The 27,468-nt window shown below is 47.1% G+C and overlaps 1 protein-coding gene across 1 annotated transcript in view; it reads right to left on the bottom strand.

Annotated features, from left to right (window-relative positions):
- The window catches only part of LOC142303290 (solute carrier family 22 member 4-like), a 133,784-nt gene that overhangs the window by 67,529 nt on the left and 38,787 nt on the right, over window positions 1-27,468 (bottom strand). Inside the window, exon 2 of the mRNA XM_075344538.1 lies at window positions 5,033-5,136. Within this exon, the coding sequence (XP_075200653.1) occupies window positions 5,033-5,136 (104 nt within the window). The remainder of the gene's footprint in view (window positions 1-5,032; window positions 5,137-27,468) is intronic.

Genomic DNA, 27,468 nt, shown 5'->3' with positions numbered 1-27,468 from the left:
AAGAGCTGTCATTTATCTGTGAAACAATGTGATCCCAAGCTTCAGTCCTCATTACAGTAAAACTTTGACCCTTGCCACAGGTTAATGTTTCCCATGTACAATGCTTAAACGGCATTACATTTATACAATGTGTAAAAGAACAGAAGGTACAATGTCTACATGGCTTTAAAAACACTTTAAAAATGTGACACCCTGGCAAACAGCTGATACTGCAGAAAGCCGGCCAGCCAGTAATGTAGCACTACTAATATGAATGGGCGTCCAGAGCAGTTACACATCATAGAGTGCCCCCCTTCTGACAATTCCCTAATAAGCTATGGAACGGGCAGTGTAAAGAATATTGCTACATTGGACTACGTTTAGCACTACTAGGTGCGCTAGGTAGTTTTGTCTTCCAATCCCAAATAAAGTGGAAATAGATGAAAAGTAATTTTAATAAACCAAGGCTGACCCTAGAGGTGGGCCGCAGCCGTGTCCTTTGTAACTTATCACAAAATGCACTCCCTGCACAAAACACATAGTAGAAGACAGCCTGTAATGTAACAGCTCGTCTGCTAGATCAGGAGAACATAGCACAACGTGACATAAGAGCATCGTCAGTGAAGGCCGCTTTACATGCTGCGACATCGCTCAAGTGATCTCGTTGGGGTCACGGAATTTGTGACGCACATCCGGTCGCTTTACCGATGCCGTTGCGTGTGACACCTATGAGCGATTTTGAATCGTCGCAAAAATGGTCAAAATTGCTCATCGGTGACATCACCCCCTATTCTCGAATATCGCTGCTGATGCAGCTAGCGATGTAGTACCTCATTGCTGCGGCAGCAAACATCGCCATGTGCGACACCGCAGGAACGAGGAACCTCACCTTACCTGCATCCACCCGCAATGAGGAAGGAAGGAGGTGGGCGGGATGTTACGTCCTGCTCATCTCCACCCCTCTGCTTCTATTGGGCGGCGGTTCAGTGACGCTACTGTAATGTCGCTGTGACGCTGAACGAACCACCTCCTTAGGAGGCGGTTCGTTGGTCACAGCGACGTCGCTAGGCAGGTAAGTAGTGTGATCAGCGCGATGTTGTGCACCATGGGCAGCGATTTGCCCGTGTCGCACAACCGATGGGGGCGGATACGCAATATCGGTCACGATATCACAGCGTGTAAAGCGGCCTTAAGTCACACATACACGTCTTCAGAGGACACTGGGGAATATCCATAAGGGAAACGTCCCGGACTGTAACACAAATGGGCCACGTGTACTGATCCATAGCCAGAGTCTAGAGAAATCCACAAAAGCCACATTATTTGTATGGTGATCTGTGTCTCACAGGTGGAGGTGTACGGCTCACACACCAATAGAATTAATCATCTGAGAAATGAGGACGTAATAGGAATAAGGCTATGTGCGCACGTTGCGTCGGAGTACCTGCAGTTTATTCTGCACGTTTTCCTTCCCTTGGTTTTTGACCAAATGGCTTTTGACCATTTTTTAGCGCTAAAAACGCATGCGTTTTTACCGCGTTTTTAGTGCGTTTTCAGCGCTTTTTACCTGCGTTTTCACCTGCGTTTCTGCAGATGCGTTTTGTAGATCAAGACACTGAGAAATAAAGTTGAAATAGTCAAAAAGAATGAAAAAAAGAGAGAAAAAGTATAAAACTAACTTTTAATAAAAATATATGGGAAATTATCAATTTTAATGAAAAAATAGTGGTTATGCACATTTTAACAGAAAAATAGGTGAAGTTTATTATTTTTTAACATTAAAATTTTTGGTTATTGTGTGCGTGTAAAGGAACATTAGAACATTAATTTTTCCCCAGAAAAGCATGCGTTTTTGGAGCCAAAAACGCAGTGGAAAAGCAGGTAAAAAGCATGAAAAACGCAGGAATTGTGCTTTTGGTTGCATTTTGCCATTTCTCATTGACTCCAATGTTAAGGAAACGCTACAGAAATGGCAAAAACTGACATGCTGCTTCTTTTTCAGCATGGTTTTTGACCACAAATGTGCAAATTAAACGCTGCAGAAAAAAAAGCAAAGTGCAGACAGGATTTCTGCTTTTCCCATAGACTTTGCTGGAAAACAAAAACGCATGCGTTTTAGCACAAAAACGCTGCTGCTAAAAACGCTGCAGAAACGCGGAAAAAAACGCAACGTGGGAACATAGCCTTAGGGAAACCTTGGGACGTTCTGAACGTTCTTGTTGTTTAATTAAGTCATTTAAGTGCCCTTATTATTCATACCCTCAGGCGCATTTCATAGAAAGGCTCATAGGGAGCTGGTAAGTTGCAAATACATGATATTCTATGTAAATCTATAGTATTAAATGTCAAATATATGGTATTGTATGTAAATATATAGCATTATATGTCAAATATTTGGTATGGTATGTAAATATTATAGCATTATATGTCAAATATTTGGTATGGTATGTAAATACATAGCATTATATGTCAAATATTTGGTATGGTATGTAAATATATAGCATTATTTGTCAAATATTTGGTATAGTGTGTAAAGATATAGCATTATATGTCAAATATTTGGTATTGTATGTAAATACATATAGCATTATATGTCAAATATATGGTATTGTATGTAAATATATTGCATTATATGTAAAATATATAGTATTGTATGTTGATGCTGAGCTGCTCACATTGGATGTGTTCCCATATTGCTCTAGGCACACTCATACACAGCTACCTGTATACACTGTATCAGCACAGACAGGAAAGTACGCACTGTGTCCATATATGCAGCACCAACAAAAGCCACAGATTAGTTCAGAGGCCTCATGTGTAAAAGCTGTTTAAAAAAAAAAAAAAAGTATTGCCCACAGCTCCCCAATTCCTTGTGATAACACCACAGGTTGTGGCTCGGTGTGCCATAAAGCCTTACTCAGACGTCCATTTTTCACTTATGTGTACTATCTATATGTGTTTAGCGCATCCATGTCCGTGGTTTTTTGTAAAAAGCGTGTCCATTTTTGATTGGAGTCACAAATCAAAATTGCTCATACAAGTCTATAGGAGTGTGAAAATCACATATAGCACCTGTATACCGTCAGTGTGCAATCTGTGTGCTGTCCGCGATTAACACTGCAATGAACAGGAGGAGCTTTGTCTTTTTATTTATCCATGTATAAAAATCACTTATGAAACACTGATCACACTGACCAAATACTCATGAAAATTAGATAAAAAAAAACACGGATAACACTCAGACTGCTTTTTGCCTATGTGAAAACTCGCTGAGGTCTGATCCTGTTTATTAATTACTATTATCAGATTGTGGCTGTCACTACAGATGTACTTAGTGAGTCCTGTGGTCAAATTAGAATGCACATGTGTGAACAAATACTAAACTTGCAACTTTTAAAGGGAACTTATCAGGATGAATTGAATTAATCAACTTGTTTGGCTGTACAGGTCATAGCACAACAATAAAAATGGTAACTGTTGCATAGTCATCTGATGTGACATCACTGAGAAGCAAAGCTTTAAAGCCAATGTAAAGAAGCTTGGAAGTGCATTAGGGGCGTGGCAATGGACTCTGAGTACACTGACCCGCCCCAATGCACTACCTGTCTAATTTACACATGGTCTTACAGCTTACAGCTTACTACTAGTGATGAGTGAGCATTACCATGCTTGGGTGTTCAGTTGGATGGTGGAGCACCTGAGTAGAATGGAAGCCAATGTGGAACTCAAGCATTTTTCCAGGAACTTTTCCAGAAAAATACTTAAGTTTTCCACTGGCTTCCATTACACTCGAGTAGTCAAGTCGCGTCCATCTGAGCATCCAACTGCTCTTAACGGGTACCGAGTACCCAAGCATGGCAGTGTTCGCTCATCACTACTATGAAACAGGTACCATTTTTACAGTTCTACAATCTATACAGCTTTACCACTTGTCTCATTGGTAAAACTGTCTTGATAGGTTCCATGTAAATGAGTGATAAAGGGCTGATCTCACATTCTGCAGGAGGGCACCTCTTCCTAGACATCCTGCTAAATCTATTTCTATTGGACTATATTGCTATGGCTATTGTAATTTATAGATTGGACTAGTGACAGCGTTGTGCTGCGGGCCCGAGTTGTATGCTCTCCTAAGCTGCCAGCACAGCTGTACTGAAGAATGCCAGGGTTGGTGGTGAACAGTGCACTCCAGGGACCGGGCCAGCTTCAGATATTGCTTACAAGCCCTATTGGAACGAACTTGTAAGCACTGCGCAGCAGAGGCTGATACCCTAGACAACAAACAATATACAATAAAATGTAATTTTTTTCAGTGCAGTTAAGCAGGATAAATGTTTATTGCAAAATAAATGAGACATTAACAATTATTTATAACTGTAAAATAACACTGTGGTGTGTCACTACCCAAAGTATGTAAACCTAAATAACTGTACAAGCATGAATGTGCTGCAGTCCCTCACATAGTAAATAACAGTTCACATATTTGTTTGGTGAGTAAATGGCTCTGCTCACACCTGCATGGACTTGGAAATATAGAAATCCCGGGTTAAAGGGGTGGTCTAGGCTATGTCTAAGGTCACTTTATGTAACTGCAGACTGCTGAATCGTGCTGCAGTGCACCTTCAAGCATGACTGTGATTCCGGTGCCAATAGGCATTCACGTGGCACGTATGTGATCAGCAGACTTGCGGTCACTTGCTGACTAAATCTTTTATGTGAGCACAAAAATCCTCGATTGTCGGCAGCACATTGCTCATGTAATAAACAAGAATGTGATGCCATAATGTAAACTTTATGGGGACCAATGATCATACGACCGTTCATCTCCTTACTGTTTATACATGATGTATGACACATATAAAGGAACGACCATTGACCTCTTATATCATCGATCGGCACTTGTTTGGTTCCTTTATCTGCCATTGTAAAAAAAACTCATCATTTTCTGCAAATCTTCCTTTGACTGCGCCTGTAGATTAGGTGTCACGTTATACCCACCCCTCAATCGATACTTACAAGACATGATTATATGAGGGGAGGCATCTAACCACATTACCTGTCTGAGAGCTGTCCAGAAATAAATGACCCCGTAAGAACACCAGCAAAAAACAAAGACGTTGTCAGCGGCCCCTTCCAGTCATTGTCACAGACTATATCCCACTGTAAAATAAAATGGCAAATGAGCTATAAAGCACAATCTACTGTTCTCACACACTTTACAGTACAACTACTCCCAGTGACAGATGGAGATATATGCAGAGGAGACCATGCGGCACATTCACTGCTGCTTTTAAAGCGGTTTTCCAGGTGAAGTCAAAGGGTTCATTCATGCGTCCATATTTGTTATCCATCTACTATCTATTTTTTATATGGACAACACAAACAAAAAATATTTTTACACGTTTTTTTATTTTTGCAGATCGATGTTCTGCAAAAATAAAAACAACCAGACATGTGCTACCTTGATCCGATTTGCAGCGCAAAATACTCAATTAATGGGACATGTTGCCCCCCTGTGCTGTCCTGTTACATCACAAAGGGTGAAGAAGAAGAAAGAAAGGTATTGAAGCAGAGATTGACGCTCCCTTATACTATAGCTGCTCCTGCATTTCCAAAAATCGTGCTAAAACAGCAAAAAAAATCTGTCATGTCTGCATCAAGAATATATTCCAATACATTTGCAGACAAGAAAGAAAGGCAATGGCAAATCTGAGTATCTTACCCCTTGTTATATGTTCTTATGGTAGTTGATATCAGACAGGAAAACACACATCATGTCATGTAAATGGTCAAGAATATCACCAAGATGTCAGGTCAAAACTCATTGTTTTGTAACAAACTTTAGGTGAGGTGTAGTACCTGTATACAGCCTGGAGATGTCACTGTTATACAAGGTTTAAGAAAGCGCCTGAGCTTTACCATCATATAACACTTTATAATAATATCTATTTCTATATCGCCAACATATTCCGCAGCACTTTACAATTCAGAAGAGGGCACTTGTACACACAATAAAGATATTACAGAGTAACACACAGTTTGATGCATAAAGGGCGTGAGGGACAGGCTCACAAGCTTATAATCTATGAAGACATATGGGGAGACACAAAGGGTAAGAATAAAGTGCTTGTATTGTAAGGTTCAGACATCAGTATAATAAATAGGGTATTCAAATAATGCTGCATGAACCAGTGACCAGCCAGTATGTACAAGTACAGGTAGGTACAAAGTGCTATTGAGTGCATGGAAGAGGGAACGATTGTTAGGGGAGTGAGGTGAGGTGGCAGGCCAGTCTAAACAGATGTGTTTTTAGAGCACGCTTGAAACTGTGCATACTAGGAATTAACCGTAATGTCTGGGGCAGCACATTCCAAAAAACTGGTGCAGCATAAGAGACATCTTGGAGATCATAGTGGGAGTTCAGATTATTGAGGTTGTTAGTCTTAGGTCATTAGCAGAACAGATGGGACAAGTAAGGCCGCTTTCCCACATCCGGTTTTTCCTGTGCGGCACAATCCGGCGCTTTGCAGAAAAACCGCAACCGGTTTTTTTTTGCCACCGGTTGCGTTTTTTTTGCATAGACTTTCATGGGTGCCGGATTGTGCCGCATGGGCTTGCGTTCGGTCTGGTTTTTGCCGCATGCGGTAGATTTAGCCAATGAGGCGGCCGGATGGAACGTTGCATGGCACTTTTTTTGTCCGTCAAAAAAACCTGCATCGCGCGCATCTGGCCGATGCCGCGCGATTTGCAATGCATGCCTATGGACACCGTATGCGGCGTCCTGCGGCAACCACCGCATCCGGCCGCCGCATGCGTTTTTTTCCACTGCGCATGCTCAGTAGTGTGCCGCAAGCGGCAAAAAACGGATGGGCCGCATGTCAAAAACTTATGCAAAGGATGCGGTTTTGTCGCCGCATCCACTGCATAGGTTTTAGAGCCGGATTGGCCGGCTCTGCTAAAACCGGAGGTGTGAAAGCAGCCTAAGCTGGTAGAGAGATGAGGGAGGAAATGCAGGGAGATGCTGAACTGTGTAAGGCAGGGGTGGGGAACCTCCGGCCCGCGGGCCGTATACGGCCCGTGACGACTTTTTATGCGGCCCCCGGGCACATTCCCGGGGACCATTGTGCTTTGGTGGCAGCCGCGCTTTTCCCGGCTGCCGGCCCTTTAAATCCCACTGCCTTATGCCCTGTGGGTAGATGCTAGAATGTACGGGCTCTCTCCAGATCCTGACTTCCAGGACCTGACTGCAGCCCATACATTCTAGGCTTATCCCCGGCCTGTGTGCTCTGGTGGGCGGGTAAGCAGCACGCTGCGATAAAGTCACACAGAAGAGCTGCAGCAGGTTTACCAGCCTCCCGGACCTGCTGTGTGTGTGTGACTCTCCCTACCCCTCACTGCGAGTACTCAACCCATCGCTGCCCCCCCCCCGCTCAGTGCTGTGTACCCCCTCGTACTGTGTGTACCCCCCAATGCTGTATGTACCCCCCAATGCTGTGTGTACCCCCTCGTGCTGTATGTACCCCCCAATGCTGTGTGTACCCCCTAGTGCAGTGTGTACCCCCTAGTACAGTGAGTACCCCCTAGTACAGTGAGTACCCCCTAATGCTGTGTGTACTCCTTAATGCTGTGTGTACCCCCTAGTGCTGTGTACCCCCCCGTGCTGTGTGTACCCCCTCGTGCTGTGTGTACCCCCTCATGCTGTGTACCTCCTAGTACAGTGTGTACCCCCCAGTGCTGTATGTACCACCCAATGCTGTGTGTACCCCCTCGTGCTGTGTACCCCGTCGTGCTGTATGTACCCCCCAATGCTGTATGTACCCCCTAGTGCAGTGTGTACCCCCTAGTGCAGTGAGTACCCCCTAGTACAGTGAGTACCCCCTAATGCTGTGTACCCCTTAATGCTGTGTGTACCCCCTCGTGCTGTGTACCCCCTCGTGCTGTGTACCCCCTAGTGCTGTGTACCCCCTCGTGCTGTGTGTACCCCCTCGTGCTGTGTGTACCCCCTCATGCTGTGTACCTCCTAGTACAGTGTGTACCCCCCAGTGCTGTGTACCCCCAGGTGCTGTGTGTACCCCCTAGTGCTGTGTGTACCCCCTAATGCTGTGTACACCCCAGTGCTGTGTACCCCCTCAGTGCGGTGTAACCCCTCACTGCTGTCCGTGCCCCCCCTAGTGCTGTCTGTACCCCCTGGGTGATGTCTATGCCCCCCCACCAGTGCTGTCCGCACCACCTAATGCTGTCCATGCTGCCACCAGTGCTGTCCATGCCACGGTGAGTGCTGCCTGTGCCCCCCTTATGCTGTCCATGCTCCCCAGTGCTGTGTGCCACCCCTCAGTGCTCTTAACTCGCTACTGCTGTCTGTACCCTCCCACTGCTTTCTATGCTCCCCAGTCCGTGCTCTCCTGTTGATGTCTATGTTCCCCCAGACCTGTCTGTCTCCCTAGTTCTGCCACCCAGTGCAGTGCGTGCTGCCACCCAGTGCAGTCCGTGCTGCCACCCAGTGCAGTGCGTGCTGCCACCCAGTGCTGTGCGTGTCCCCAGTCATGTCTGTCCCACCGCCAGGGCTGTCCATGCCCCCTACTGATGTATATGCCCCAGCCCCTCCTGTGATGTATATGCCCCAGCCCCTCCTGTGATGTATATGCCCCAGCCCCTCCTGTGATGTATATGCCCCAGCCCCTCCTGTGATGTATATGCCCCAGCCCGTCCTGTGATGTATATGCCCCAGCCCCTCCTGTGATGTATATGCCCCAGCCCCTCCTGTGATGTATATGCCCCAGCCCCTCCTGTGATGTGTACTCCCAGTGTCTCCTGTAATTTATGCGCCCTGGCCCCTCCTGTGATGTGTATGCCCCCAGCATCTCCAGACAGAGACAAACCTGGAAAAGCAGCTGTGAGAAACAAGATGATCAATATCACCGAACATCACAATCGCACCAAAGAGAAGCAGCTCCGGCCACCACAATAGGGGTGAGTTAATTAATCGTTTGACCAAATATAGCAGGGTTATTTTTCAGGTTGATAATGTTGTGCGGCCCCCAAAGGTTAGTAGGAAATTCCAAATGGCCCCCGGCAGTAAAAAGGTTCCCCACCCCTGGTGTAAGGCTTCACGCGTAAGAATAAGTTTATATTGTACTCTGTAGCAGATGGGCATATAGTGCAATGACTGTCACAAGGTGGAGGCATTCGTGTAGCGGTTGGAGAAGAACATGATGCTGGATGTTGCATTCACAATAGATTGGAGCAGGGAGCGTTTGTAAGGCCGTAGTCACACTTGTGATTGACTCGGCATGTCCGCACACTCTCCTGACAGGAGCAGGTCGGCTGTATGTATTTCTATGCAGCTGCACTCTCGTGTCCGGAGAGTGTGCGGCCGTGCCGGGTGAGGCCTATACGAGACTCGCCGAGTCACTCGCAAGTGTGACTCTTGGCTAAGACAGAGACCGATTAGTAGAGAATTGTAATAGTCCAGACAAGAATGAATAAAAGCAACAGTAAGTCTATGTGCCCACGTTGTGTATTTGTTTGTAGAAATATCTGCACCACTTGTGCATCTCTTGCCAGGAAAAACGCTGTGTATTTGCCTTGCATATTTGCTACATTTTCAAAGCGTTTTTCATGCATTCTGGGGTGGAAAAATGATGCAAAAACACTGAAAGAATTGATACGCTGCAGATTTATTTCTGCACCAAATCTGCAAGGGAAAAAAAGCAACAAGTGCACAAAACTTTAGGATTCTTTTTGACTTTTCTGGTATAAGGCTATGTGCCCACGATGCGTCGGAGTACCTGCAGTTTATTCTGCACGTTTTCCTTCCCTTGGTTTTTGACCAAATGGCTTTTGACCATCTTTTAGCGCTAAAAACGCATGCGTTTTTAGTGCGTTTTTAGCGCTTTTTACCTGCGTTTTCGTCTGCGTTTCTGCAGATGCGGTTTTGAGATCAAGACACTGAGAAGTAAAGTTGAATTAGTCAAAAAGAATGAAAAAAGAGAAAAAAAGTATAAAATTAACTTTTAATAAAACTATATGGGAAATTATCATTTTTAATGAGAAAATAGTGGTTATGCACATTTTATCAGAAAAATAGGTGAAGTTTCTAATTTTTTAACATTTAAATTTTCGGTTATTGTGTGTGTGTAAAGGAACATTAGAACCCATTAATTATTCCCCAGAAAAGCATGCGTTTTTGGAGCCGAAAACGCAATGGAAAAGCAGGTAAAAAGCATGAAAAACGCAGGAATTGTGATTTTGGTTGCGTTTTGCCATTTCTCTTTGACTCCAATGTTAAGGAAACATATGCAAATTAAACGCTGCAGAAAAAAAAGCAAAGTGCAGACAGGATTTCTGCTTTTCCCATAGACTTTGCTGGCAATCAAAAACGCATGCGTTTTAGCGCAAAAACGTTGCTGCTAAAAACGCTGCAGAAACGCGGAAAAAAACGCAACGTGCGAACATAGGCTAAGGATTTGTATGCAGTTTTGTGACAAACCTGCACTCAAAAAGCATAAACAAAAAACACAATAAAACGCACTGTGTGCACACAGCCCAAGAGTTTCTACAACGTTTTTGAGGTGCATGTGACATGAGCGAGCAAGTGATTGGATATAGGGAGTGAAGGAAAGATCTGTAAAAGATATGACCTCAGGACAGCGGGCATTCTACTTGGGAGTTATGGTAGAACCAAACTGAAATGCCAATATTGGGTTTAGGTAAGTTAATAGGGCGGTGAACATATATATAATAAAATCATCAGAATACAGATGATACTGGAAACAAAATCTGCTGATGGTTTGTCAAATAGGGGCAGTATATAGGGAGAAGAGGAGGGGCCTAGAACTCAACCGTGAGGAACCCCGACAGTGAGGGAATTTTTTTTTTTCCTGGTGTGAAATTAAAACATTATCTGCAAGAAACACAAGCAGTATACAGATCAGATTGCACATATCACATCAATCACACCCATCCTGAGTAATGTTCTTAAACTTAAATGGGTTGTCCAGACAAAAATGATGTCTGCAGTCCCTCTGTGTCAGTCTGTGTGACTGCAGACTTATGAATCCTCCCTCCACACTGTGCACTGCGAGGATTCACCGGTTTCTGAGCTGGGAATGGTGGTCCCGTGATACCAATTGTGCGATATGCGTGTTCCAGGACAGAACCCGACTAGTAGGCGCAGCCTCACTGTATACAAGTGTATTTAGCAAGGCCTTGCTCACTAGACGCCAGTCAGATGCGCCCACTACATACACTTTTATTGAGTGAGGCCACGCTCACGAGTTGGGCTCTGGCCAGGATCATGCATATTGCACAATTGTGGTTATGTCACTGCTGTTTCTGGCTCAGAAACTGGCGAATCCTCGCAGTACACAGTGTGGAGGGAGGACTCACAAGTCTGCAGTCACACAGACTGACACAGAGGGACTGCAGACTTCTCATTTTAGACCAGACAACCCCTTTAAGCAAAGTGATGGATGATAAGTGCTTGTGTATTGGTGGAGATCCTGTTCTACTGTAGGTTACTCATATTGTCTGCAGCTGTGGTGATGTTCAGTTGCTTTTACTACTTCCCTTAAGTAAAGAGGAAGAGATGTCGCCACAATCGGAAATGGGTTTTATTAATGCTATACCAAGAGACTGAAACAAACCAAAGCACACACGTGAATTGTTGACCAGTCTAAAGCTCCTTCTGAATGTAGTTTATACACCGTATGAGTATGACAGGACTGACTTCAGACTATGAAAAGCCTATGTACACTAATTTAGTAACCATTTATTTTTAAGGTTTTTTTCTGTCTTGTGTTTCTGTCTTCAGCCTACATCCATCAAAATATCACATGTTTAATGAATTTGGGACCAAATTAAAAGATGTTTTTTTCTCAACTGCATGCAATAAAAATAGATTTAGTAACCCATTACAGTTTTCTACTGAGACCTCACCAGACAGACCTAAGAAATGCCCGAGTCTCACCATTTGTGGTCAAAGGCCGTTTCTCAAGTAAATTATATTATAGAGAATTTGGTGCATTTTTACTTCTTTTCATGAGCAAAAATCACAGCATATTAGGCTATGTGCACACTGAGTATTTGGTTGCAGAAATTTCTGCCCCATTTCTGCATCTCTTGGCTGGAAAAACGCTGCGTTTTTCGATGCGTTTTTTCATGAATTATGTGATTTTCATACATTCTGGGGTGGAAAACGCTGAATGAATTGATATGCAGCAGATTTATTTCTGCACCAAATCTGCAAGGGGAAAAAAAGCAACATGTGCACAAAAGTTCAGAATCCTCATTGACTTTGCTGGCATAAAGATTTGCATGCAGATTTGTAACAAAATTCCAATAAAAAACGCATAAAAAAAATGCATTGTGCACATACCCTTACAGTTTCAGCAAAGTGGATGAGATCTGTGTCAGTCTCATGCCCAGTGTGCTGTTTTTTATCACTGTCAAATGGTTCATAGAGCCCTTTTGAAATCTACTTTGTCATAGAATAATAGAATGGTAAAGTTTGAAGGGACCTCAAGGGTCACCAAGTCCAAGTCCCTGCGAGCGCAGGTTTTCCTAAATCATCTAAGCTATGTTTATCCAGCTTTTGCTTGAAGATTTCCATTGATGGAGAGCTCACTACCTTCAGTGGTAGCTTGTTCCATTCTTGGCAGACCTGGATTAGGAATTTCGCTTGGAAATACATTGGTGACTGAGGATGTCTCTTGTCTTTATTTATTTACTAATTTTCTCTTTTTAGGTCTTTCAGGTTTGCTTTTGGAAAACGTTGTGGGACCTCAATATGGATTACGACAGACCGCTTTTTTGCTAACATTTTAAATAAATTGGTGAAGGAGTCGGGGGGTGTTTGTACAAATAAAAAATGTTTTAATTTTTGAACTACTGGATTAGTAATGGGGCGGTGTAATAGACAATCACCCATTACTAATATCAGGGCTTGATGCCAGCTGTCAACTCCCAGCTGGCATCAACCCCATCTTTGTCACCGCAGCAGGGCAACAGGAAGAGCAGAGTACAACGCCAGATTTGGAGCATCTAATAGATGCGCCACTTCTGGGGCAGTTGCAGGCTGCTATTTTTAGGCTGTGAAGGGTCAAATAACCATGGCGCTTCCCACCCTAATAATATCAGCTGCCAGTGGTCTGCTTTCCCTTAGGTAGTTTTGATGCCATTTTTTTTTAATTATTTTTTTCAAATAATGAAAGAAATCAGAGCAGGATCCCCTCTATTTTTGAAAACCATCCAAGGTACAGCTGACAGTTGAGGGTTGCAGCCTGCAGCTGCTGCTTTACCTGTATATTTTTTTTCATAAATTATTTATTAACTGTGCTAAATAGATGTACAAGCTATCTACCTATGTCTCTATTTAAATCTATCTATCTATCTCTCTCTTTATCTATTAGCTATCTATCTAGCAATTATCTATAATTTTTCTGGCATTGCACATGTTTACATTAGAACCATTAATTTCACTATCGTGTTTTTTTCCGTTACCAGTCACATGGATGTCCTACGGATGTGTCACACGGACACATAGATGACACACGGACGAGACACTTGACAGGTGGATAGCCATACGGATGTCCAAATGGACCGTGCAACACGTGCGCTTTTTACATGGATGTGTGAAGGAGGCTATACAGAGATTGTTCCAAGGATCAGATTTGAGACTCTCTCCTATAAGCATTGCTTTATTGAGGTACATATGCATAATTAAAAAACTACAGATGAACAAAAAATATTTTACTACCTACATAAAAAGTATATACGGTAGCTTAATGACATCAACCAAGAGTGACTAGCTCAATAAACTGATTACTCACTGATGGGATTATTATATAACACAGTATATTGTTAAACAGCCGAACCTATTGAAAAGCCCCAAAAGTAAACAATATTGTGAATAGTCAACCCGATTCCAGAGCAAATAACATCCATCTGTTTCTGTGTCAGTTCCATTATTAACCTTTATTACTGCTCCTGATCCCACGTCACACGACTCGTGCATAGTCATGATCTCCGTTTATCTCCAACGGTAAACCACACCTCAGATGGCTCCGATCGCATGATCATGGACTCCTTTTATCTCAAACAGTACACCACACCTCAGTTGGCTCCGATTCTTGTTACTCGTCATTCTTGTCATTTTATCTTGCTGCATCATGTGAAACTGAATGGAAATCAGAAGCCAACCAGCAGGGATTTGCTATATGAGGTAAAGGCAGTGCCAAACAGGCAGTAAGGTGCTGAATGTGGCGCGATATTTAAATAAAGGAAAGGGGGCAGGCCAGAAAGATTCCGGAGGAGAATTAAACGCTGAGGACTGGGCCCACAAAGGCCCGCCCCGTTGCACCCATCAATCATAGTGCAGTGCATTTCTGCATCTTTGATTAAAGATATTTAATCAACAAAGCCTCCGATATTTCCACAACAGGTATGCCTGGATTCAGCATCTTAGTGTCTGTAGGGCACTGCCTTTACCTCCTATAGAAAAATCCTGGTGGTTGGTCCTCTTTAAGCAGGCTTGTCCTGTCTACTGCTGCCCTAGTGTTTCCGAGCTGTACAGAATGTAGCATATATAAAGGTTCAGAGATGAATATGATGTAACCTGCCCCCTTAGTTAATGTACAGCCATGAGCATCTCTCATTGATAGCAGTCATGAAGCATTGATTTACATTCCCTGAAGTAACTATACAGCTCTGCAAAATAGTTCCTTTATCTTTATAACATACTGAAGTATGCCGCCATTCGAAAGTCCAGGAAGAAGTAAATCTAACCAGTCACTAAGCTGACACGTTCAGCGGAAGTTGGGAAAATAAGATTTGCTCATCTTTGAAGAAAGAAGTTGCATTGTTTTTCTTAATATGTAAGAAACTGGATATCAGACCAAAGGACATCAGTTATATAGGGAGTATACAATAGGAAAGATCTCTCCGGGAATTCTCAAAAAAAAGGCGAGCGGTAACATCTATAGAAAAACTGCTGGGTTCTAGCAGACTCAGATCAGCTCCATCGCTGACTTGTGTCGCTGTAGTGTGCGGCTTTCTCTTGTAATTTGGGTGTTTAAATGCAGAAAGAATGCACAATAAAGCAAAACTACTATATGCCATGTTAAAAATAAAAAATGTAAGTATACTGCATATATCGAAAAATGCTATCAAATGTAAATAAAAAGTAATTAAATAAGAACATTAAAAAATCCATAAAATAAAAAATATTATGTTGTTTCATATAAAACACATTTTGTTACATTTTTATAACAACAATCTATATATATAATTGCCTTATTCTGTCTGTCTGTCTGTCATGCTCCAAAATTGTGTCACCGTGACAGTGTCACCGTGACATGTCCTTACGGTGACACAAAGCTGATTGGCCGCTGGGCTCCCCATGGCCCCGCCCCCCCACACCGATTGGCCGCTCGCCCAGGCTGCGCCCCCACACGGATTGGCCAGCCGCTCGCCCAGCCTCCGCCCCCCCCACAGATTGGCCTCTCGCCCCGGCACCCTGCAGGCATTGGCAATTCGGCCACGCCCCGCCCCCCTCACGCAACGCACGTTAGCTCTGGCCCCGCCCACCTCCCCCCGCGCATTCCCCGAACTGACAGGGCTGTCACGGAGGTGAGTACTGTACTCCCACCCCCCTCTCCCCCCCCGCGCATTCCCCGAACTGACACGGCTGTTAAGGGGGGTGAGTACTGTACTCCCCCCCCATCCCCCATCCCCCGCTCGCACGGGAGTGGTGTGGGCTCCCGTGCGAGCGGGGGACGGGATACGTTGGCATGGTTACAAGCGCATCGAGGTCCTGTAGCGGCGGAAGATCCACACACACACACACATCAGCTCACACTCACTCTCACACTCACTCTCACACACACCTCACACACACATCACATCGCATCCACACACTCACAGCATCCGGCGATATCCCTTGCTTCTCGGCCTCGATACTGTGCTGTTGTGACCTTCCAGGACCTGACGGAGGATCACATGGCCAGAAGCATGTGGTATCTCCGGATGTTGTGACTGTGAGCGCGTATGTGCGATATCGTCAGTGTCTGTGTGTGTGAGTGTATGCGATCATGTGTGTGTGTGTCGGGATCGGGTGTGTGAGTGGATGCGATCGTGTGTGTGAGTGGATGCGATCGTGTGTGTGAGTGGATGCGATCGTGTGTGTGAGTGTCGGGATCGGGTGTGTGTGAGTGTATGCGATCGTGTGTGTGAGTGGATGCGATCGTGTGTGTGAGTGTCGCCAGAGGAGGGGACAGAGAGGGGCTGAGGCTGGGGACAGAGAGGGGCTGAGGCTGGGGACAGAGAGGGGCTGAGGCTGGGGACAGAGAGGGGCTGATGCTGGGGACAGAAGGCTGATGCTGCGGGTAGAGAGGCTGATGCTGGTGCAGCATGGGGGATGGATTACAATGGGGGGTGCGCAGCATGGGGGATGGAGCACGTTTGGGAGTGCGCAGCATGGGGAATGGAGCACGTTTGGGAGTGCGCAGCATGGCGGATGGAGCACGTTTGGGAGTGCGCAGCATGGCGGATGGAGCACGTTTGGGAGTGCGCAGCATGGCGGATGGAGCACGTTTGGGAGTGCGCAGCATGGCGGATGGAGCACGTTTGGGAGTGCGCAGCATGGCGGATGGAGCACGTTTGGGAGTGCGCAGCATGGCGGATGGAGCACGTTTGGGAGTGCGCAGCATGGCGGATGGAGCACGTTTGGGAGTGCGCAGCATGGCGGATGGAGCACGTTTGGGAGTGCGCAGCATGGCGGATGGAGCACGTTTGGGAGTGCGAAGCATGGCGGATGGAGCACGTTTGGGAGTGCGCAGCCTGGCGGATGGAGCACGTTTGGGAGTGCGCAGCATGGCGGATGGTGCACGTTTGGGAGTGCGCAGCATGGCGGATGGTGCACGTTTGGGAGTGCGCAGCATGGCGGATGGAGCACGATGGGAAGTGCACAACACACCACACACACACACACACACTGGGAACCACAAACAACTGCCCTACACAGACACCTACACACACAGACAACGCTGCACACACACAACACCCAACACACAAACACTGCGGCACACACAAATATACGCACATACCGCACAACACACACATTGCACAAAACATACCTCCCCCCAAAACACACCACACACACACAAACCGCGCAACACACAACGCTACAGACACACAGCGCTCCACAAACAACGCAACACACATACAACACCGCTCTCACCCGCGTCACACCCAGACAACACCCAGAACATGTACAGCGCCTACACAAACACTTGGTTACTACACACAACATATATATATATAACAAAAATCATACATGAACTACACAATACGTAAATTCTAGAATACCCGATGCGTAGAATCGGGCCACCTTCTAGTAATACATAAACATTAAAGGAGTATTGCAATCTCCAAGATCCAATCCCAATATGTCCTGTAATAGGTATAATAATAATAATACTCAAAAACCTCCAATTAGAAATGTGTTATAGTTCTCCTGATATAGCCATGTCCCTCACCTTATTTGCAGGGCATTGCAGCTTAGGTATCTCTATGGTTACAACCACAAGCAACTAACTGACTAACTAACTGTCACTATATGAGTGGACGTAAACATGGATACTGTGACGACATGGACTCTGTCAGTGCCTAGCATGGCTTAAGTTTTTAAATTCAGCCAGATATGAAGATAGTTTGTTTATAGACGGGGGATAAGCCCCTCATTGCTTCTACAAGACTCTTAGGAGTCTAGTGTTACAGTTCTTGTTGACTCATGTAATTGCCTTGACCAGTGAAGGTCAGACACCCAGACAAATCAATTATGGGAACCTCCCATTGTATTGCCATGTGAATTGCTAGATGTGATGTAACTTATCTGTCTCTCCCTCGACTCTGGATATTTTGTATACGGCTTGAAATCTAGCCAATAAGAACCCAGTCTTATCCACCAATCGTGGAGACCCCAATGGTCTGAATGGAGAATTTAGGGGTATAAGAAGTAGGACTGTCCATTGTCCGGGTAGACTCTTGCTACATGCAACCAATCTAGGGCCTGCGGATCCGATTGGCAAGCCATAACCGAACCTGGATTATAATACTATATGGACTTCAGCATCGAATGCAAAGATTCGGCTGAGCTATTAAGAACTACCTAAGGAAGGAATCCAGCTTGGGACAGTCACCTGACTACAGGCTTTGCGGTCCTCAGACAGCTTCCTAAATCTGGCGTTATTCCATTCTCGGTGGGTGCCCGCCGAAAGCGGGGTGCTGCTGGTTTGGAGTAAGTAGCCCTGGAAGATCTGAGGCACGGACATTCTAATCCCGGGTGAGCCAGCGGAAGGGTGAGAAACTGTTGCTGGTTACATTTTGTGGTTTTGCTGGTTATGTGCTATGTACCGTTAATTGTTTGTGGATCCAATAAAGTCTTAATATTGTGATTCCCTCACCCTGTGTTGTCTGAGTAGTGTTCCGCCCATGGTTAAGGAGGTCGGGCGTTCAGTTGGAATAAGCCCTAGGCCATGCTGTCTTTCTAAAGGCGGCCAGGCCAGCGGACGAGAACACCCACTGACCCCCGTGTCTCCACAGATACCTAAGCTGCAATGTCCTGCACATGAGGTAAGAGACAATGCTATATCAGGAGAACTATACTACATTGCTAAGTGATAATCATATTTTTTTACTTATATAGCATAACGCTTTACGTACATCAGTATATTTGCTAAAAATATTGTTATTACACATGTGATGCCCTGGACTAGCCAGGTTGTCACAGACATAACAACACACACACCCCCTCCCCTGGACAGTTCACACCAGTCAAACAAAACCCTTGTTGCCTCCCTCCAGGGTCTGATGTCCACACCAGGTGGGGCGGAGCCATGCGGTTGGCCCCACCCACCGAGGAGTTCACAGGTCTGGAGGCAGGAAAAGCAGTCAGTTCAGTTTGGAGGTGAAAGTGAGAGGTCAGAAACTGTCGGTGTCTGGGTAGGGGCCCAGATACAAACAGCAAGGTAGGCAGACGGTGGTGGCCGTCTGCAGGAGTTAGTGGATCTCTGTGGAACCGTAGGACCGGGGTCGGGCGGTGGCCCGCCAGTACCGAGCCGGGGAGCAGAGTGAAGCTAAGCACAAAGGCAGGGCCATCGGACCCCGACTAGGCTTGGAGCCGCCTACAACGGTCAAATCCGAAAGTGACCGGAATCCCAGGGGTTTCCTAACAACCAAGACCCGACAGAAGGCAACAGTCCACACCGTGAGGATACACGGCCACCGCCATAGGCTAGAGATCCAAGGGCTAGCGCCTGCGGGCAAAACGGGCTCCTTCGGTACCTATACGGTATACGCCGGGGAGCGGACTACCGGTGGGCAACCACAGGAGTAAGAACATTCTACCAAGGTGCAGGGAAAGACAGCCACCATCAGCCGTCCGGGGAGAGCACAAACACTGCAGCCGGCTGGGGGACCCATCCATCCAGCCGTTTGGTTTACCAGAGACTCTGTGCATCTGTGTCTGAGTGAGTACACCAGTGCCATCCGGCACCGCGCTGCCCCTGCAACCCTGCACCCAGGACATCCTGCCTCCCCGTATCACCACCGGGCCCCGGGATCACCAACCCCCTACCCACGGAAGGGACAACATCCTAGCTGCTCCCTACCATCTCTCCCGGGATCCTCGTCACCAGCAGCGGTGGTGCCCATAATCACCACAACCCGTGGGTGGCGTCACGAACTATCTCCCAAAACAAACCACCCTCTTTTCACTCGTGGGCGAAGAGCGCTGCTCGAGTCCCCGGTCCGGCCCACTGCTCGAGACACCGAGTAGCAGCAGCAGCGGACCCGAGCGCAGCAAGCGCGGCCCCTCCGCCGGCGACAACTTGGTGTCTGCGAACAGGATTAGAACCAATCTACCTACCGGTAGAAGTGCGCCTTGCAGTCCCCGCCGGCGGCGTCCAGCCGAAAAATTTGAAGTGCCGCCATCTTTGGCGCGAAGATTTCCCGCTCGAGCGTCTTCCCCGAGGAGGGAAGGCGCAAAAGTGAAGCCCCGCCCCCAAAGAGGAAGTGCTAGAAAGAACCAAGGGGGAGCGGGTGAAGAATGGCAGCATGTAACTAGCGCTGCAGCGCGCAGGGACGCCAGGACTCTGCTGAAACACGTTCCTGGATACAGCCGCAAGATGTGCCAGGAGCTCCAGGCCCAAGTCCACTTCATGCTGGCGAAGTGGACGTCGGAGATGAAGGGCCTGGCCACAACCGTTTGGGCATCCGAAGTGGAGGTGGTCTCAGAGGAGCAGGTAAGCGACCCACGCCCCTATGTCTCCGAGGGATCGGTCGATACGGCTGAGGGGCCCGGCCTGCTGCCGTCCACCACGCTACCTCCCTCACTGCCCATGCCCGCGGCCAACGCTTCGACCGACCCGTGACCCCTGCCACCAGTAGCGGAGCCCGCAGCGTCTGTGGGAGAGGGCCCAGACCTGGGGCCCCCGGGCCTTACCTTTGTCACCGCCCTGGCACCCGTCCCGTCTTCCATCCCGGCCGCGACGGAGATGACGACGGTCCCGGCAGTCCGCCCGGACGCACCGGAGGCGACCCTCACCCAGAAGTCCAGACACCCGGCCTCGGCTGAAGCACGGCGGGGACGCAGCTGCCAAGTGGCAGAGCAGGCCACGTCACAGCGGGGTCCCTCATTACTGAAGGTGCCGGTCGTAGCTGGCACGGAGGGACTCCAGCTGGGCCCGTCCCCCACGCAAGCTGAGCCGGAGCAAGCCACGGATCGGTGGGGCCCACGGCAGTGTGAGAGGCCGGTCGTGGCCGGCGCTGTGGGCACCCAGGTGGTCCTGGCCCCTGGGCAGGAGAGCAGATGTGCATGCCCGCGTTTATTCTGAAGAGAGTTGAATCGGTAGCGGTTCCCGGCTACCTTGCTGTCGGTCCCCGTGGGGACCCTGTTGATGTTCCAGTTGGCCCTCAAGATTAAAGAGTCCGGTCGGAGGAGCAGTCGTACCCGCACCGCCGGCGGCTGAAAATGGAGTCCTGTGGGACAGTGTCAACCCTGAGTGAGGGTGGCATTAGGGGCTCGTGCTGTCCAATGGTGGACTGTGGGAAAGCTGCAGGAGGAAGCTGTACCAGAGTCAAGTGTTGTGGATAGCCCCTGGGACCCAAGAGGACAGTCCCCATTGGGACCCTACAGCAAGTCCCCGTTGGGACCCTACAGTTGCTTTGTTTTGTGGCAGCCCGTTGGCTGTTGAAGCGCCCGTCCCCGTTGGGACTGATGTTGTCCCTTTTTGCCACCTTTAATCCCCAAAGGCCCCCTCCCACATGAGAAATCATGAACAAGGCCGAGAACTTGCAGGCTAACCACAAACTTGTGGCTTTGTAAATAAGTTGTGGGCTGTTTTCCGTTGTCGCCTCCGGAGAGGCAGATTGGAGGAAGGACATGCAGCAGAGCAGGCTGGGGTCCGGCCACCACCAGGACCGGTGGCCAACCTCCGGGGGTCAGGGGTCCCCCTGGACGTGGGGTCCCCTGAAGTGACAGCCGGGTGCGAGACACCGTACCCGTTCCAGCTTGGGTGACCTGGAACCGAGTTCCTGCTTCCGGACTGGGGAAGAGGGGTGCTGCCCATTTCTTAGGGGCAGCATCAAGGTGTAGGTTGCTTGGGTGAGGAAGCGGATGAACATGAACCCGTCCGTTATTATTAAAAGTGTTTTTACATATGTTTGCAACGTTAAAGTGCCATGCCTCCCGTAAGGGAAGAACTAAAAATATGCTTATGTTTTATGTTTTACATGTTATTTATCTTTTACAGAAAAATAAAACCGGTGATGGACGGGCAGCCCGCGGACGGTCTGCATTTCACCAAGGGTGAATGTGACGCTCTGGACTAGCCAGGTAGTCACAGACATAACAACACACACACCCCCTCCCCTGGACAGTTCACACCAGTCAAACAAAACCCTTGTTGCCTCCCTCCAGGGTCTGATGTCCACACCAGGTGGGGCGGAGCCAGGCAGTTGGCCCCACCCACCGAGGAGTTCACAGGTCTGGAGGCGGGAAAAGCAGTCAGTTCAGTTTGGAGGTGAAAGTGAGAGGTCAGAAACTGTCGGTGTTTGGGTAGGGGCCCAGACACAAACAGCAAGGTTGGCAGACGGTGGTGGCCGTCTGCAGGATTTAGTGGATCTCTGTGGACCAGGGTTGGGCGGTGGCCCGCCAGTACCGAGCCGGGGAGCAGAGTGAAGCTAAGCACAAAGGCAGGGCCATCGGACCCCGACTAGGCTTGGAGCCGCCTACAACGGTCAAATCCGAAAGTGACCGGAATCCCAGGGGTTTCCTAACAACCAAGACCCGACAGAAGGCAACAGTCCACACCGTGAGGATACACAGCCACCGCCATAGGCTAGAGATCCAAGGGCCAGCGCCTGCGGACAAAACGGGCTCCTTCGGTACCTATACGCCGGGGAGCGGACTACCGGTGGGCAACCACAGGAGTCAGAACATTCTACCAAGGTGCAGGGAAAGACAGCCACCATCAGCCATCCGGGGAGAGCACAAACACTGCAGCCGGCTGCGGGACCCGTCCATCCAGCCGTTTGGTTTACCAGAGACTCTGTGCATCTGTGTCTGAGTGAGTACACCAGTGCCATCCGGCACCACGCCGCGCTGCCCCTGCAACCCTGCACCCAGGCCATCCTGCCTCCCCGTCTCACCACCGGGATCACCAACCCCCTACCCACGGAGGGGACAACATCCTAGCTGCTCCCTACCATCTCTCCTGGGATCCCCGTCACCAGCAGCGGTGGTGCCCATAATCACCACGACCCGTGGGTGGCGTCACGAACTATCTCCCAAAACAAACCACCCCCTTTTCACTCGTGGGCGAGGAGCGCTGCTCGAGTCCCCGGGTCCGGCCCACCGCTCGAGCCACCGAGTAGCAGCAGCAGCAGCAGCGGACCCGAGCACAGCGAGCGCGGCCCCTCCGCCCGCGACACACATACTACATATTGGGATAGGATCTTGGAGATGGGAATAAACCTGTCACCAGGTTTTTCCCTAATGAGCTGCAGCCACAACCAGTGAGCATTCTAGATACTGTATATAAGGGCCCAGGCCGCCCTGTGTAACGTATAAAAAACACTTTTGTTATATTCACCTAGGGGGTGGTTTGATCCAATGGCAGTCGCTGGTTGTGGGTCTGGCGCCTCCTCGCTGCTGCAATCACCGTCCTTCTTTTTCCCAGCCCAATGTGGATGAAGTGTCCTACGTCATCCACACACGCCGGCATTGCGGTCCTGCGCAGGCACACTTTGATCTGCCCTGCTGAGGGCACATAAAAGTACTGTAATGCACAGATGTGAGGAAAGCTGAAAGACTAACCGCACATGCACATTACAATACTTTGATTTGCCCTCAGCTAGCAGATCAAAGTGTGCATGCGCTGGACCGCAATGCCGGCCGACGTGGATGATGTAGGACGCGTCATCCACACTGGGCTGGGAAGAAGGGTGAAGGCAATCGCAGCAGAGAGGAGCTGCCGTACCTGTGACCAGCGACACTAATCAGACCAGACCGCCCCCTAGGTGAGTATTATAAAGATATTTTTTACCTTCTACAGAGATGCCTGGGCTCTTATATACAGTATTCTGGAATGTTGTATATAAGAGGTCACTGGTGGTGGCTGCAGCTTATAAGGGACAAACCTGTTGACAGGTTGTATCCATGTAACCGGAATAATCTGAAGGATGCATTCAATAAGTTACTTAAAAAGAAACCTGATGAGTAAAAAAAAATTCTTATATAAATTACAATGTAATTTTATGGAACCCAAAACAGGGCCAATATATAACATTCTTCCTGTATTAGAGCACGATTCCAGCATGTTTTTTTTCCTGGGCTGGAGTTCACTGCCCTCTATCTTATACTCACTTTCCAGTGTTTTCATACTTTTCAGCGTCACTCCGCTCCCAACGTAACTGTAACTTCGGACAGGTCGGAGGTCAGAAGTTAAGTCACAAGCGCTGAATGCAACTGTATGAGAGCCAGAATGAGAATCCCATAGACTTGTATTGAGTTGTGACTTCCAACTCCATGAAAAACTGGCACTTTTAGAAGGTCATAAATCCCCAAAGAATGACCAGAGGGACGGTTATAGGAGATGAAACCGCCATAAGGTGAGTATAAGGCCGGGATCAGGGGACTTAGATTTAAAGCAAAACTCCGGCGAGGAAATAAAGAAAAACACAGGATTGGTGATTAAACAAGACCTCATACATCCTTGTCTGTGAAAAAAATGAAGTTATGGCTGCTGGTATGTGAAAAGTTAACAACAAAAAAGTGGGGCTGTCCTGGTCATGTAAAATACTAGGTAGGGAGTCCAATATATGGAATCCTAACAGTATGTAATGTACCCACTCTTAGGATTGCACTCTGTTTCAGAGCCCCGACTGTTGTAACATGCCCGCTTATATGTGATTTGTATACTTGCATTCACGTGTTGACCACTCTTCTGTTTTGCGTCTCTCAATCCAAAGGATTAAAAGAAGCAGAAGAAAAACAAGTCGGCGCGTGATCACAATCATGCAAATTGCATATATGTGGTTACCTGACAACTACCAGGACTGTGAAACAGACTATACCCCTAAGGGTTTACTCACACCACCATAATCTATCTGATTTGTTATCGGATAGCACTCAAACTAATGTTATTCAATGGGGCAGTACTAAGGATCGATTTTCAAAATAGGGCTAGATGAACACTGCTGGTTATAAATGATTTAGTGACAAAATGTATAATTGGGGAGGAAGGTTGAACTACTGTAGATGGACTGGTTTTTTTTTCAACCTATGTAACCACAACCCCTGGTAAAAATGAGGGACTCAACTGGTTCTGAGGATGTTCATTCAGTTGTTTACTTTTGTTTAAAAAAAGCAGATCACAGACATGGCACAAAACTAAAGTCATTTCAAATGTCAACTTTCTGGCTTTAAGAAACTAAAAAATCATGAAAACATAATACTATAATCCTTTAATACATAGCACTATAATACTTTGATCTGCCCTGCTCAGGGCAGATCAAAGTGCGCCTGCGCAAGATCGCAATGCAGGAGAGTGTGCATGACGTCATGCAACCCGGCTTCAGAAGAAGGAGGACAAAGATGGCCGAAAGAGGAGGTGCCGCACCTGGAGAGCAGAGGCACCCATCTGACCCATCTGTACCGTACCGACCGTTCAGGTAAGTGTAATGAAGTGATTTTTACATTCTACACAGCCGCCTGGGCTCTTATACACAGCATGTCAGAATGCTGCATATAAGAGCCCACTGGTGGTGGCCGCAGGTTATAGTCACCAAATCTGTTGACAGGTTACCTTTAATAGCCTGCTAAAACTGTCCGTCCGTTGCACTGGAAGATTGGCTACTGGGAGGAAATTACCTTTGTTATTCTCGGCAGGCTCTGGCTTTCAGTCACAGAGGCAGAGCCGGCATTGCTTCAGTCACTGCACAGTACATAGTGTATGGCAGCTGTGACCGCGCACCAGCACTGACTGACAGCCAACTCTGTACTGATGAAATGCTGCATACTGAGCAGTGACTAAATCTGCAGCAGCCCAAGGCCACCAGGAGTCCATTTCACCCTGGTAGCTGGGCTTTCAGCGAGGAGCCAAGGCACTTTTAGAAGCATATTAACCTGCAGATTAACCCAAAATCTGCAAATCTCAGTTAGTAATGGCAATCTAATATATAAAGCTGAATGTGTGTGTGTGTGTGTGTGTGTGTGTGTGTATGTCTGGGATTGGCATCTGCACCGTCGCAGCTACAGCCACAAAATTTTGCACACTCACACGTCTGGACCCCGAGAGCGTCATAGGCTATGTTGTGAGGTGAAATTTTATCCCCGCGTGTTCCAATTTACCAATTAATTTTGCCCCTATCTGCATAATGGGGAAAAAGTGAAACGAAAAGTGTATCCACACCGTCACATTTACAATCACGAAATTTTATACAGACACCTCATGTGACTCAGGGAACGTTGTAGACTATGTTTTGATAGTAAAATGTAACCCCGCGCTTTACAGTTACTCACCAAAAAACATGCCTCCATTAAAGTAAAAGGAGCCTGGAACTACAGGTTATTAGAAGGAGCTGTGAGTGGTTGCTATAGGAACAAAAGACATTAATAGTATAAGAAGCTTATATGTGAGGTAATAAGATGTCGGTGGAGAGACAGAAAGAGAGAGACAGAGAGACAGACAGAAACAGAAAGGGAAAGAGACAGAGAGATAGAGACAGACAGGGAAAGAGACAGAGACAGACCTGGAAAGAAACAGACCTGGAAAGAGACAGACCTGGAAAGAGACAGACCTGGAAAGAGACAGATGGGGAAAGAAACAGAGAGATAGAGACATACAAAGAAAGAGACAGAGAGACAGGCAGATGGGGAAAGAGACAGATGGAGAAAGAGGCAGACCTGGAAAGAGACAGACCTGCAAAGAGACAGACCTGGAAAGAGACAGACCTGGAAAGAGACAGACCTGGAAAGAGACAGACCTGGAAAGAGACAGACCTGGAAAGAGACAGACGGAGCACATTACTTGGCCAATTTAGTTAAATCTGTGTGGAATATCTGTGGTGTTGAAATATATGTTGTGAAATGCTTCTATTAGCTTAGTTTTTCCCTTTTAATAATTACATTTCTATTTGTTTTGTGGTTTTTGTGTGCAGAATACATTTTTGTTAATACATTCTATTTTGTTAACAGCAGTTATTAACCCGGGCGAAGCCGGGTAGTACAGCTAGTGTATCCATAAAAACGTGATGCTACACATAAGGGATCTGATTTTCTTTACGCAGCAACAGACTAGTGCATGCTGCAATTTTTTCACATATTGAACTGCCCTATTGAATTGGTCAGTGTTATCTGTGTCCATAGTATACCCTCGTCTGAACTGATACTGATGTCTTATTTTTGGGATTCACATAGGCAATCAAAATTAGGAGAAACCGCTTGAAGTACCAAAGCTTCTATCCTGTAGAATATTCAAGTGATGCCAGCTTCGGGGAGTATGCTGGATATGTGGATTATACAGGCTTGGAAACTGTATTTATGTAGTACTTGGCACCAGCTCCTAAATATTGTAGCTAAGGAAGCTGTTGTTAGTGGTGTGGCAGCCAATGACTTTTATTACTTTATTGCTGTTGCTGTGCGAAGCAAATGCTAAATAAAGTTACCTGAGGTCAGTTTACTAGCCAGTCTGTAATGCTGCCATCATACTTGCCACAGCAGGATGAATGCTTAGTGTGCACAGCTACAGTGAAACATGACAGCACCCAAAGCACCTTCATAATGGTGAATTATTTATGTTCCGTTCACACTTTGTTTTATGAACACATTCATTGTATTCATATGGCCACATGCAGTAACTTTATGCGAAGTGTCCTTTTTTTCACAGATGTATACAGTAAAAGACATGACAAGTGCCATACTGTCACGCTCCC

Source organism: Anomaloglossus baeobatrachus, chromosome 4, assembly GCF_048569485.1.
Source record: "Anomaloglossus baeobatrachus isolate aAnoBae1 chromosome 4, aAnoBae1.hap1, whole genome shotgun sequence".
Lineage (NCBI taxonomy): Eukaryota > Metazoa > Chordata > Amphibia > Anura > Aromobatidae > Anomaloglossus > Anomaloglossus baeobatrachus.
This window is presented reverse-complemented; position numbering and strand designations above follow the sequence as displayed.